The sequence below is a fragment of the Gadus morhua genome, chromosome 3 (assembly GCF_902167405.1).
Source record: "Gadus morhua chromosome 3, gadMor3.0, whole genome shotgun sequence".
NCBI classification, from domain to species: domain Eukaryota; kingdom Metazoa; phylum Chordata; class Actinopteri; order Gadiformes; family Gadidae; genus Gadus; species Gadus morhua.
This window is the reverse complement of record NC_044050.1, coordinates 20,457,607-20,471,916: the sequence shown is the minus strand read 5'-3', so window position 1 is coordinate 20,471,916 and position 14,310 is coordinate 20,457,607. Positions and strand designations below refer to the sequence as shown.

General features: G+C 48.9%; 2 protein-coding genes across 2 annotated transcripts in view; one reads left to right on the top strand and one right to left on the bottom strand.

Moving 5' to 3' along the window:
- The first annotated feature begins 522 nt into the window (after nucleotides 1-522).
- slc5a10 (solute carrier family 5 member 10) overlaps nucleotides 523-14,310 on the top strand; it is a 23,603-nt gene continuing 9,815 nt past the window's right edge. Inside the window, exons 1-10 of the mRNA XM_030351463.1 lie at nucleotides 523-630; nucleotides 1,023-1,094; nucleotides 1,457-1,561; nucleotides 1,913-1,972; nucleotides 2,580-2,684; nucleotides 3,692-3,797; nucleotides 4,152-4,232; nucleotides 4,702-4,907; nucleotides 5,951-6,086; nucleotides 14,229-14,310. The exon at nucleotides 14,229-14,310 is cut by the window's right edge and continues 26 nt beyond it. Coding sequence (XP_030207323.1) covers nucleotides 523-630; nucleotides 1,023-1,094; nucleotides 1,457-1,561; nucleotides 1,913-1,972; nucleotides 2,580-2,684; nucleotides 3,692-3,797; nucleotides 4,152-4,232; nucleotides 4,702-4,907; nucleotides 5,951-6,086; nucleotides 14,229-14,310 — 1,061 coding nt within the window. The remainder of the gene's footprint in view (nucleotides 631-1,022; nucleotides 1,095-1,456; nucleotides 1,562-1,912; nucleotides 1,973-2,579; nucleotides 2,685-3,691; nucleotides 3,798-4,151; nucleotides 4,233-4,701; nucleotides 4,908-5,950; nucleotides 6,087-14,228) is intronic.
- Nucleotides 5,066-13,719, bottom strand: fam83gb (family with sequence similarity 83 member Gb). Its single transcript, XM_030351462.1, has 5 exons — nucleotides 12,423-13,719; nucleotides 10,712-10,879; nucleotides 8,961-9,085; nucleotides 6,610-8,014; nucleotides 5,066-5,868 (listed from the first exon to the last, which is right to left on the bottom strand). The coding sequence occupies exons 1-5, from the start codon at nucleotides 12,906-12,908 to the stop codon at nucleotides 5,524-5,526; spliced, it is 2,529 nt and encodes an 842-aa protein (XP_030207322.1). The 5' UTR covers nucleotides 12,909-13,719; the 3' UTR covers nucleotides 5,066-5,523.

The window sequence follows — 14,310 nt, the reverse complement described above, 5'->3', positions numbered from 1 at the left end:
GACACTCAACTCACACCTTCTCTTAACCATTCTGTACAGTCTCATAGTGTATACGAGGCAGTCCTGTTCGGAAGGTACTCGCAGTGTAGTCTGGCCAATTTTTTTGGGAGATTTCCTATGTAACTCACATTTACATTTACATTTAGGGCATTTAGCAGACGCTTTTATCCAAACTTTATTCAACTTACTTTGGACTTATGTGTAGGGATGCTGTGTACTTCCAATGGTGATGACGGATGTACGTGTTGACTAGTGCTTGCTTTCCATAGTACGCTAAGTGGCATGTGCCAAACAAGCTTTTGGATCTGTTTCCAGAGCAGACGATCTGTGCCAAGTAGTGATCTGAGGAGGGCACCGGGACAGCAGGGTTAAATCAAGGTGCAGGTGCAGGCGGGCCTACAGGGAGCAGGTGATTTAAAATCAGATAGATGTTTGTAGGAGGAAAGGGTGGGCTGAGTGTGAAGTGTTTGGGTTCATTTTAGAAAAAAAGGGTCGCGTATCGCACCAGTGGCGGACATTAGGATGTCGAACTCCACCACCAACTTCTACGCCTATTCCCAGTCGTTCAGTGTCTCCGACATCATCGTCGTTGCAACCTACTTCCTCCTGAACCTCGCTGTGGGCATCTGGGTAAGTGTAATGAATATGTGCGTGCATGTATACACACACTCCTGGGAGAATGTTTTCCATCAACGAGGCAGTGTGAAAGTGATGGGCAATGCACGTCTTTTATTTCCCGGCTGTCTACTGTGCACTTGACTTGAAGGAAATTGCACTAACCTTGTGTAATATTCTTTGTTAACTTGACTCAGTCTCACCTGTAAGTTGCATGTAAGTGTGTGTGTGTGTGTGTGTGTGTGTGTGTGTGTGTGTGTGTGTGTGTGTGTGTGTGTGCGTGTGTGCGTGTGTGCGTGTGTGTGTGTGTGTGTGTGTGTGTGTGTGTGTGTGTGTGTGTGTGTGTGTGTGTGTGTGTGTGTGTGTGTGTCTCTGAGAGGGTGAAAGTGATCCTGTTCCATGCTTAGTCTTCATGCAGGGTGAGCAGGAACACCCTGAGTGGATATTTCCTGGCAGGACGGGACATGGCATGGTGGCCGGTGAGTGGTTATTGTCTGTCTTGATGTCTACTCAAGTCTATCTGTGTCAAGGCAGTGTTAGGCCAGAATGAGGTGATGTAGATATTGCGTATGGAGTAAGTGGCAAGTCCTTAAGTGGTCTTTGCCGTGAATGAGAATGTATTGATAGTGTATGGATGGATATTGTGTGGTTTAACACCTTAAGATAGTTGATTTTCTGTCAGAATATGACTGTGTGTGTGTGTGTGTGTGTGTGTGTGTGTGTGTGTGTGTGTGTGTGTGTGTGTGTGTGTGTGTGTGTGTGTGTGTGTGTGTGTGTGTGTGTGTGTGTGTGTGTGTGTGTGTGTGTATGCGCGCGCGTGCGCGCGCATGCGTGGGAGTAGATCGGAGCATCCTTGTTCGCTAGTTCAGAAGGCTCGGGTCTGTTTATTGGCCTGGCTGGTACTGGAGCTGCTGGAGGCATTGCTGTAGCAGGCTTTGAATGGAATGTAAGTATGGACTCATGAGTATATGAACACAAACTATATAGATACATTAGATATCTGGACTAAGCTTTTATTAATTAATACATGTATGCACACAAACAATTCCTCATATTCCTATTATAGCTTTGACGTTCACCAAAGTTGCAATGCCGACGATTACCAACAGGGGGCAGCACAGCTCTCTGTGAAGAGGCTCTGGCTCAGGCCACTTGCCGTTTACAGTGGTAGAAGAGCTATGCTTGAGGAATTCATTAGAAACAGATGTGGCAGCAGTTTGACCAAAATATGTCCGAGCCTGAGATCCATGTTGTACCTCATCTCACGAAATCCTTTCGTGTCCTTTCATCCTTTCAGGCCACCTATGTATTACTGGCTCTGGCCTGGGTGTTTGTCCCCGTCTACGTTGCCTCAGGGGTTAGTAAGCACACAATACACAAACAAGCGCACACACATTTTCTTTGGAAATATATATTTTTAAATGCACATGTATGTGAATATGTACCGATGGACACACGCAAACACACATACAGTACATACACACGTACAAAATACCAGGGGTGTGGGTGGAGTACGTGTGTGTGCCCGTCAAGTCTGTTATAATCATCAAGTCCATTGTCGTGCCAAGAAACAGTTCTCGTTAGACACCATGAAAATTCCACAACAGGGTGCTACAAAACACACACACACACACACACACACACACACACACACACACACACACACACACACACACACACACACACACACACACACACACAGTTATGTGGTTATTTTAAATGCTGACGCTGCAATAAAATACTCACGCTCTGGGTGCTTGATATAGTGTTTGCTATATTTATACACTTAACATGTAGCAAAATAACTTAGCTAACACTTTAACTGTAGCCATTACTTTAGCTCAATTGTGGAATTTCTCATCATTCTTTTTGTCCTAATTTACTGACTAGGGGGGTAAGTCATGAACACAGACATAAACGTAAACCTGTGAAAGGCCCAAAACATTGCTGATGTGTGTGTTCAGATTGTAACGATGCCAGAGTACCTGGGACGTCGTTTTGGAGGAGAGAGGATCCGAACCTACCTGGCAGTGTTGTCTTTAATGCTGTCCATCTTCACCAAGATATCAGTAGGACACCAACAAACACACACACGCACACACACACACACGCACACACACACAGGTACACCCCCCCCCCCCACACACACACACACACACAAACCCTTACACACAGGGTCAATATTGTCCATTTTTACCAGGATATTAGTAAGACACACACACACACACACACACACACACACACACACACACACACACACACACACACACACACACACACACACACACACACACACACACACACACACACACACACACACACACACATTTATACTTCTATCAGGCCCCCTAATAATACATCATCCATGGAAATACCAGGGCCAAATCTTGACAGGTGTCACAGTTGGAACAGGCCTCAGCATGTAGCCATTTCACCAGAGGGCAGTCCTTTATATGAACCCAACGCCAACGATAAGATAAATATGTGTGTTTCAAGCCTCCACTTGAAAAGGAAAAGCTGTGATTCTCAGTCAGACCTCTAGTGACTGGACAGTGCACAAGCCCCAGGCCTCCACGTATAAAATGATTACACGCTCCCACTTGTAGCCTGTATCTGGTGAGGGCCTGTTGTTCAGGTAGGCCTCTATCATGCTGCAATCAAAACTCCACCCTAACATCCTTAACACACCGACACACCCCTTCACTCACACACACACACACACACACACACACGCACACACACACACACACACAGACACACACACACACACACACACACACACACACACACACACACACACACACACACACACACACACACACACACACACACACACACACACACACACAGGCACATACACGCACACACACACATGGCCTTTTTCCAGGTGCAATGCAATAACTTTTTTGTCAAATCTGGAGCTCGGGAATGTCCCACTTTAGTAATTGATTTATCTGTTGGTCATGTTTTCTAGTGCAGAGGAACAACAGCCCCAGTTATCTTTGAATAAAGGTTATCGTTTGGTCCTAGTTTGTTGTGTCCCTGTGAGGCTGACGGAGAGTGTGTGTGTCTCCAGACCGACCTGTACTCTGGAGCTCTGTTCGTCCAGGTGTGTCTGGGATGGAACCTCTACCTCTCTACCATCCTCATGCTTGTTGTCACGGCTCTCTACACTATCGCAGGTACACACACACACACTCGTACATACACACAAACACACACATGCATGGAATAATGCACATAAGCATGCATGCATTGCAAACACACATGGGTTATCACACACGCACACACATACACACACACACATGCAAGCACACTAGCACACACACATGCGTACAAACACACAAAGACGTCTAATCCCACATAGATACAAGGACAAGTGGAGGCACAAGTACAAATGGCTGCAAACGCACACACCTACACAAAATGTCAAATCTGAATCCAAGGTGCATGTAAATAATTCTGATGTACATCATTTTGATGGAGGTAATATTCCAGCGTACCTTTCCACACTTCCTCCCATGTGGTGTCTTCAGGGGGACTGGCGGCTGTCATCTACACCGACACCCTGCAGACAGTGATCATGCTTGTAGGAGCCATCATCCTCACTATCACTGGTAGGCCAGCCTGGGATCCTCCTTAGCTAGTAGATCACGTGTAACCCTTTACAATAAGGGGGCGTTAGTTCAATTCAATCAACTTTAATCAAAGTTCTTTTCAGTTTAGTATTAACTGACAGTTTATCAACAGCAAGGTAATCTAGTCTAGTAATATTTGATTAATGGTGTTGCTGTTTAGTAATGGTGTTACTGTGAGAACCAAGGAATTAATTTATACATTATTTAATAGGGTTAGGGGTTTACCCTTACTAACTAACCCTAGCCATACCTCTTACCCTATGCTAATGATATATAATAATGCTTATTAATGCATTACTTAAACGCGTTAACAAATGCTAATTAATTGTCATTAATGTACCCTTATTTTTCAGTGTTCACCCTAATCAAATGAGCCACAAAGAAAACATGTTCCTAATGAACACTGTGTGTATGTGTGCGTGTGTGTGTGTGTGCGTGTCGTCCAAAGCGTTTAACGAGATCGGGGGCTACAGTAACCTGGAGAAGGTGTACAGCCTGGCCATCCCCAGCAAGATCATCCCCAACAGCACCTGCCACCTACCCCGGGAGGACGCCATGCACCTGTTCAGGGACGCCACCACCGGGGACCTGCCCTGGCCCGGCATGACCCTGGGGCTCACTATACTAGCCACCTGGTACTGGTGTACGGACCAGGTACACACGCAGACACACACACACACACACACACACACACACACACACACACACAGGGTTCAGAATGGACAACAATGTGGGAACTTGCATTTGTGTTGTCCATACAAATGCAGCGCGTGTTTTTTTTTTAATCTTTTGATTTCAAAGAAGAGCTACACTTAACAATGGCATGTTTTTATTTACAGTACAGTATGTTCACTCTTTGTCCCCCTCCCCCCTGTCAACATGTTTTTTTTTTTTCATTCTGCCAGCTCGATGTGATTAGACGCGCGTCAAGTCAACACACAACATGAGTTCAGAGGCAGTTTGAATAACCCAGCCTCTATAGCTCCAGTAACCAATCAACATCAAGCAAATAATAAACAGGTTTCCTGGTTCTGTGTTAACAACCACGGCCATGGTTCAGTAACTATTGACACGTTTGCATCGCATGCTTACAACCACACGCCCAGAGACAGATAAGATCCTCCTATGTAATAATATTGATTGAGTCCGCGCGTCCTTAAAGTCAAATTCATTCACATTCAATCCGAGGTTGATCCCGGCGACGATATAATTTTGTCCCGTGGAGCTGGCCCTTGCTCTAACTATGAGAGGCTTCCTTCTGGACCTCGCTCTAGCTATAAGAGGCCTTTTTCTGGAGCCCTCCGGCCCGCGTCTTCAGGTGTTTCAGGTGTCCCAGCTTTGAGAAGGAAACCCCCAGAATCCCCGTGGGGTTGGAAGGCGTCGGCTGCGCCGTTGAGCCGGCGTTGCCTTCCTTCCTGTAGCCGGGGCTGTGTCGTCGTGGCGACCGGCTTGCTCGCGCGCGGTCACTGTCCACATGCATTTGCTGCCCTAGACCCTGCCAGTAACGATGCCCTCCAATCACACGGGTCGAGGAGTTTCCCGGCCTGTGGTGGCTTCCTGGTTTGGCCACGATGACCTTTGGCCCCCGACCTGGTGACCTTGAGGACTGGAACAACTGTGTGGAGATGAGGAAGAGAAGGATTAGGATGCGGGATTAAAGGATGACGGGGTGTGTTTGTTTGTTTGTGTGTGTGTAGGTGATTGTGCAACGATCCTTGTCTGCAAAGAACATGAGCCATGTGAAGGGTGCGTCGATCCTTGCGGGCTATCTGAAGTTGCTACCCTTCATCTTCATCATCCTCCCTGGCATGATAAGCAGAGCCCTATATCCAGGTATGTGTGTGTGTGTATGTATGCATTTGTGTGTACATGTATGTATGCATGTAGATATGCGTGTGTGCATACACGCATACATACGTAATACTAATGTGCGTATGTGCGAGACAAGAAAGAGAAGGATTAGGATGAAGATTTAAACGATGAAGGTGTGTGTGTGTGCTTGTGTGTGTGCTTGTGTATGTGCGTGTGTCTGTGCGTGTGTGCGTGCATGCGTATGTGCCTTTCTGCCCGCCTGCCTGCGTGCGTGCATGTACGTATGTACACATCTCCGTTTGTGGCAGAAAGAAAACCCCCTACACCATTTCCAAGAAGCAGCCGAACCGCAATTACCAGTTTAGAAAAGACAGACAGTTACACCTTCCTGCGATCCGATCATAATGTTTACCACTCGCATGCGGATGACTCATGTTCACCTCGTTACCAGACAACTAACTCAAATAGAGCAAGACGAGACACAACCGCCCGCTCCTCCCCGTATCAATGACATCGTCGCCCGGATCAGACGGCCTCGTCTCACCTGCCCTATGTGTCTCCCGGGGGACTGCTGCGACCCCCTGCGGAGCAGCTGCGACTGCTGAATCAGGGAGCGCCCGTCCTCCTGCTTGCTGGGAGGACGCAGGTCCAGCATGCTCTGGGAGAAGCGGGCCATGACGTTGAGCCCGTCGCCGTGGCGACCGCCGTGGCCGGACCCGCTGGTGCCGCCGTTGGTCAGGCCGTCGCCGGGCTCCGACGGGTTGCACTCGTAGAACTCCTCCCCCTCCGACGCGGTGGAGACGCTGGAGGGGTTCTCGTGGGCGGGCGGGTCGTCGCACATCACCTCGGTGCTGTCCTGGCTGCCGTCGGCGCTGTCCTTCTCCCCGCGGTGGGACACGAGGCGGCCGCGGGCCCCCGCCGACGACTCGTCCGCCGCCTGCTGCGCGTTGATCTCCGGTATGTGGATCTTCCTCACCAGGCTGATCTGGGGCTGGCTGGACAGCGCCGAGGGGTGGGGCTGCTCTATGACCAGCTGCAGCGTCCGCGGTTTGGGGACAGGGGGCGTCACCGCAGCGGCGTCCGTGGGCTCCTCCGCGGCCGGTTCGGAGGCCTCTGTCGACGACAAACTGTCTGAATGGTCCTCGGCTTCCGATGCCCTCGGGGGCGAAGGGTCCCTGGACGGGGGCTTTCCCCGGGGCGGGACGGTGTCCGCGGGGGGCGGCGCGACGGCATCTATCTGATCGACGGGCTCCGGGTCGGGCGGGCCGTGCGTCGGCTCCGCCACGGGCCGCACGCCGGGCTCCGTCGGGGCAGCGGGGACGTCATGAGTCTGAAAGGGCCCCAGGTCCGTGCGGGGCACGGCCGGGGCCGCCAGCTCGGGCTCGGGGTTGGGGGTGAAGGGCGAGCTGAAGCGTATGGCCTGGCTGGTCTCGAACATCTCGGACCGCTGCAGATGCACCTGGTGGGCCCGCTTGTCGTCCCGGATGTTGATGAAGCCGATCACGTCGCGGGGCGGGTCCGGCTCGGGCCAGGTGGGCAGGTAGTTGATCATGTAGGCCTTCTCCAGGTGGGCCAGTCCGGGGTGCAGCGGGGGGGCCTCCACCTCCTCCCTGATGCGCCCCTTCAGCATGATCAGCCCCAAGGGGTTCTTGGAGGCCGTCTTGTTGCTGGAGTTCTGGTCGGAGGAGCCGGGGCTGGCGTGCTTGCCGCCGGTCACCAGGGCGTACTTGGGGTTGATGAGCTTGCGGGCCACCGCGGCGGAGACGGGCACCGGGGCCGAGTAGAGGACCGGGTCGGGGGCGGGTTCCTCTCCGAAGTGGACCTTGCTGAGGGAGACCCCCCTGGAGGTCAGGTAGAGGTCGCGGAACTGCTGGTCAAAGGACTCCACCACCTGGCCAGTGATCACGGTGATGAGGTTACGGTCCAGTCGGGAGGACAGCCATGTGTAGCTTGGGGAAACGACAACAACAACAACAACAACAACAACAACAACAAGAGAGGGATGTCAACATACGGCACTGGTTATGTCTGCGTATTTACTGTTGAGCAGGAGTACAAAGTGCTGAACAGGGAAATCAACATAACAATTAACAAGTAACAAGTAACTAACTGAAGAATCTGAATCAGTGATCCAATTGAGAGGTAGAGTTAAGCAGAAAGAAAGCGTAGCACGCAACTTGATGGGAAGTTGATGTGGTTCTAAGATGTTGTTTAACGAATTAAATTACCTCAGGCCCAGACGTTAGACAAGTTGTTCATTGCAGCCGCATCTGTCCCTACACTTCTCCATTACCGAGGAATCTCCTTTAAACTTTCACTCAAAGGTCTCTCCTCCATTGTTCTCTTGTAACGACATGCATTCCCCCCGTGCTCAATTCTAAGTTATAGGTCAATTCTCCTTCCAACCTTTGAAGGACTTGTTGGCCTGGTTGTGCGATGAAGGAAAGGTGTCGTGCCCAGAAGCGCTCGTTCTGTATCGTTTTACACATTCAACTTTAAAGAGCGATAAGAATATACATTACATTAGGCTTGATGAAGTCACAGTCGACTGCATCAATCTTGCATCGTCGTAGAAGAGGCAACAAATAAGGCCAGTCAATTATTTATAAAAGTGTGCCGCAGCTCGGTTCTACTATATCATTAACATATAGAACTTGTTTTAAGGATCTTTTGCGGTTGGCTTTCAGAAAGGAAAGTGAATATAAAAGGAAAGTAGGTGGGAGGGAAGGATTTATAGTAAATGACAGCAGGGTTTCACAACAAGGCGTCTTTTAATAAACCAATAACTGGAACTGGATATCAACCGATAGGAATTCCTCCTGCACTTAAATCGTACAAAACAAACAAGAGGGCCGTGCTGGACGGTACCCAGGCAGCCGGACTGGATGTACCCACCTGTAGGAGCCCGAGATGGCTCTGTCCCCGTCCACCAGGAGGAAACGCTGGTTCAGAGAGCCGCACACCTTCTGGGCCACGCGGGTGTGGAACTCCACGCCGCCACAGCAACGCACGCGCAGGTTCTGCAAAGACACACACGTGAACACAGAGACACAAATACGAACACACACACACACACACACACACACACACACACACACATACACACACACATACACACACAGACACAAACACACATACGAACACACACACACAAACACACAGACGCACACACACACAAACAAACACCCGCGCGCAAACACACACACACAGACACACAAAGACGCAAACACACATACAAAGACACAGACACACCGGACATGGATGCAGAAAGAAAGGAGTTTCTGTTAATGTCAATAAAAAGTGTGAATCCTAAATTAGGAGAATGAATACGCTTCTTTGTCAACAACCCAGCTGCTACAACACCCCCCCTGTTGAGCGATCACGCAGGCTTTAACACGTTGACGACCTGTGTGTGCTTATGTGGGCCCGACACACCCTGTGGTATTTGTCTTATGCCCTGTGATCAAGGTGTGGTGTATAAGCTGCATTATTGCGTGGGGGAAAAGTTATTTCCCTCAATTTGAAAGAGATTAAACGGAAATCTCTGTCCCATTTCATGTGTGTGTGTGTGTCTGTGAACGTGTGGGAGCATGTTGATGCGGTAATGTCTAATTTTCTACGTTGTAAACAATCAACGACCTTATGTGGGCCTTAATCCACTTAACTTCACTGTGAACCAGATGATAGGGGTTGTTACTGGAAGGTTCACTTCACGTACATGAGGAGGACTCTGCACTGCCTCCCTCCTTACCCCCCCACCGCCTCCCTTACTCTCCTAAAAACACCTCTGTTACGCACGTATTGTATGCCTGTACGTCCTGGCACTTATTGTACGCACGTATTGTATGTTTGTACGTACCGGCACTGGTGGTTGAATACGGGGAATGAGTTAACTTAGCAATTGTAGGTGCTTGACACTCGTTCTATGAACATCCTTCCTGTACTGACAGATTCTTCTGACAAGTGTACTTATTGTAAGTCGCTTTTGGTGAAAGCGCCGGCTAAATATACATTTAATGAAGATGTAAACTGAAAAATGGAGGGATCCACAGGAGTCAGCCCTCTGGCTTACTTTTCGCTGGAAATTACAAATTGCATTGCTTTGGGATAGAACTGCAGTTATTTTTACCCACTTAACCAGCCTCTTTGATCTGCAAGTAGAAAATCAGCTTTTTTCCAGAGAGAAGGTGGAGGGAACAATATTATGGCTGTGTTTTTCAAAACTGGGCAGTCCTTACTCTCATTTATCTATAATCACACTGGAACATAACAGCTGTATTTAGTGTGGGTGTACAGGCCTGTGCGTGTTTGTGTGTGTGTGTGTGTGTGTGTGTGTGTGTGTGTGTGTGTGTGTGTGTGTGTGTGTGTGTGTGTGTGTGTGTACAGGCGCGTGTGTGTGTGTGTACAGGCGCGTGTGTGTGTGTGTGTGTGTGTGTGTGTGTGTGTGTGTGTGTGTGTGTGTGTGTGTGTGTGTGTGTGTGTGTGTGTGTGTGTGTGTGTGTGTGTGTGTGTACATGCATGTGTGTGTGTGTGTGTGTGTGTGTGTGTGTGTGTGTATGTACAGGCGCGTGTGTGTGTGTGTGTGTGTGTGTGTGTGTGTGTGTGTGTGTGTGTGTGTGTGTGTGTGTGTGTGTGTGCGTGTGTACCTTTAGGTGCCCGCGATGCATATCAGCTCGGCTGCACATGGCCAGGAAACTGGGGACGGCTGCGTGGTCGAGGATGATGTAAACAGGGATTTTACGCTTGAAGCTGGCGTCCAACATGTCCCGGAAGATATCCACGTCTGTGAACGCATCCATCACCACAGCAATCACCTGGACACACACATAGAAACGCAAACACACACACAAGCACATAGCATATCAGGAAAATTGCAACTGCTGTTGCTACTGCTGGTCTTTCGGGCGCATGTCATGAGTTGGTGGATGGACTTCCAACAATACAATTAAATCTGAATCAGTGATCCATTTGAGAGGTAGAGTTAAGCAGAAAGAAAGCGTAGCACGCAACTTGATTGGAAGTTGATGTGGTTCTAAGATGTTGTTTAATGAATTAAATTACCTCAGGCCAGACGTTAGACAAGTTGTTCATTGCAACACATCTGTCCCTACACTTCTCCATTCCCTAGGAATCTCCTTTAAACTTTCACTCAAAGGTCTCTCCTCCATTGTTCTCTTGTTACAAAAATGTTTTTGAGAGAGACATGCTGGATAAACACATCATTTTTTCAACCTCCAAAAATAATCGTTTCAATAATCTTGATTTCAAGATTGACCAAAATAATGGTGATTAAGAATTTTTCAATAATCAAGCAGCCCTACCAGACCGTGACAATAACCTGTATCAGCGATTTAGCTATCGATGCAGTACTGTACCAATCAATCACTTCAATTCAACTGTACAAGTTCTGACATAGTTCAGCTTCATAGCTGAAGTTGAATTCAACTGTATTATAACCACTGGAATCTAAGTCTGACAAATGACTGGTCTTCAAGACAATTATGCATGGTGCACCATGAATAACTGTTCTGTCAAAAATACGACACACTGCTGTGAACAGCAGTGTGCTTTGTGGGCCGCTGAGACAAGAGAGTGGAGGGGGGGGGGGGGGGAGAGGGGGGGAAGAAGGGTGTTAAGGGAAGGCTGTGTGCCCAGGGTGACGGAGGGACACTCATTAAACACCCCTGGCCCTCTGGCCTGCATGTCGAGCAGCAAAGGAGCCGGAAGCTTCTGGTTGGTCAGTGAGTGGAGCCTAGCTACAGGAGATGCATTGTAGGTGCTACAATGTGCCTGTTCCATTGTTGGTTCCTCTTGGTTAGAATGAAGGGAGGGCACATAACACCGATCTGAGGTGATAAGACGTGGTCATGTTTCTTTCTCGTATAAAAGGACGCTTTTCATGGACTCTCTGGCTGGTGTTGGCTCGCAGAGTGCTTTTATCAGGGAACAAACGAAAGCAGGTTTTGTTTGAACCTTGCGTACTGTTGGTCTGCATTTAGACCTATTGAGGACGTTAAACAGGAATAGCAGGGATACCCTTTCAATGTACCTACCCCCCCCCCCCCCCCAAAGTAAATAGCTACTTGTCAACTCGAAAGGTCTGGAATAAACCTTGGACGGCACATGAATGGGAATATTACAATTACATTAGAAGACTGGTAGAAGATTTCTGCACAGTTCAAAAATAAAATTGCCACAATTGACCAATACTTTTAATAGTTGATGATGATGTGAGTAATAGCCAACAATAACTAGGGATATTAATGTAAGATGAGGTCAGGACGCTTAACTTCACACTTTTAATTGCATAACAATATTGTTATCATATCTGACTTGTTGCGCGTGCAGCGTGCCTACCTTCGAGGCCGCTGCAATCGTTTTGCGCACCACCTCCTTGATGTGCGTGTGTCCCTCGATCGGGGGTTGCGTGTGCACGGCCACGCGCGTGATCCCACGGTAGTTGATCGAATCGGGCCAGCCCAGATCCAGCTCGGCCACCGAGGCCTCGGACAGGTCCGGCCAGTACTGCAGAGATAGCGCGTCGTCCACGGACCCCGGAGTGAGGTTCCCAGGTCCGGCGGCCACCTCGGCCTTTTGCAGGGGATGTTCGAACCCGGGACGGTAGGCCTCGGCTGTGCGCGCGAGCCATTCGAGCTCCGGCTCTGAGAGGAACTCCCGGATGCCCTTCTCGTGGACGGAGTCCATAAAACCATCCCGGCCCGAGGAGATGAGGGCTTCCAGCGCCAGTCTCTGGTCCTCGCTGTAGAAGAACTCCGGCTTGCTCTCGCTGACGCGTGAGTTGACGTTCTGGTTGTCCAGACACTGGACCTGTGACAACGCCATGACAACCGAGCGCCCGAGCGGTTCAATTCACAGTTGATAATATCTATCCGTGACCCAATGTCAATAAATGTACAATAAACACCGGGATAAAACCTTTATCGGCTGCCATTAATCCAGGTTATTGATGTAGATTCACGTCAAATTATTCCACATGGCGAGTTTTTGTTCCTGGCCGGGCGATTCCCCCCGATCCTTCTTCTCACCCCGCGTTAACGCTGCCTTTGTGGGACAGTCGGTGTCTGTTACAGCGGAGACTCCTGCAAGAAGTTCTCAGCAAGAAAACAACGTGCACACACACGAGCACGCGTCCGCAGGTAAGGGCAGAACAAAGCGGTCCCACCCAGCGCCACACCTATCACCTGACAGCCAGCCGCGGGGCGCCTCAGGTATTGCTCCGGGACGTGGATCGTGACTAACACAAACGCCGGGTGCTTCTCGGTCTGTCTTTGTGAGTCAGAGGATAGAGGAACTTACTTTTTAGGGAAGTAACGGGCGTCCAATAAGCCCATTCCCGTGACCCAGTAAAACTTTAGTGCTGACGTCCTACTTTTTTGGGTTGAGTTTCTAATTAAAACGGAAAGCTCAGACCGGTCTTTCTGCCGACCGACCAGTCCGGTCCATTCAGTAAAAAGCGGTCTTCCTAGTTAGTACTCCATCGACCTTATCACCGAAATCCATTCTGTTGTTTTTCGAAAGTCTGAGTTGTTTTTTTGCCCGGATCCGACCAAAAAACGTCCAGACAGCGCTGGCAGTAATGTCTGGCAGGCAATGCGTGATCCTGGAATTCGGCAACGGAAGCCCGCTTGCGAGTTTAAAGGCGGAGTGTCCGGTATTGTGAGAAAGTGAACACTCCTCCCATTCCGCTCATCAGACCTGAATGAGAATGAATGTCCTTTGTTACTAACTTACATAAAAGTTATAATAAATATATAATGACTTACTGTAAAGAAAAGCATGGATTTAAATGTGTATCCCAACTAATTATATGGAATTACTTTCTTTAACAAAATGTCATGGATTGCAGCTATTATCCTATTATTATGGAATTACTGTTGCTCAACGATTATGACTGTGACGATCATGTGTGTGCATGTGTGTGTGTGTGTGTGTGTGTGTGTGTGTGTGTGTGTGTGTGTGTGTGTGTGTGTGTGTGTCTGTGTGCGCGTGCGTGTGTGTAGTTGTTGTATAGTAGTGTGTAAACTATCTAATACAAAAGTTGTAATTATTATATAATGACTTACCATTAAATCATGGATTAAAATTGGTATCCTAACAAATTATATGGAATAACTTCCTTGTGTCTTTGTCTCCGTGCTGCAGACACCGTGGGCTGTGTGGACCCTGAGGAGTGTGTGCGTGTGTGTGGAGCCGAGGTGGGGTGCTCCAACATTGCCTTCCCCAA

What these genes read in the sequence shown, in the direction of transcription:
- fam83gb (XM_030351462.1), bottom strand. Translation starts at nt 12,908, where the DNA reads ATGGCGTTGTCACAGGTCCAGTGTCTGGACAACCAGAACGTCAACTCA. An exon ending in CGATTGCAGCGGCCTCGAAG is followed by an intron (nt 10,880 to 12,422) that starts GTAGGCACGCTG and finishes GTGTGTGTCCAG; the next exon opens with GTGATTGCTGTGGTGATGGA. An exon ending in TGCATCGCGGGCACCTAAAG is followed by an intron (nt 9,086 to 10,711) that starts GTACACACGCAC and finishes GTGTCTTTGCAG; the next exon opens with AACCTGCGCGTGCGTTGCTG.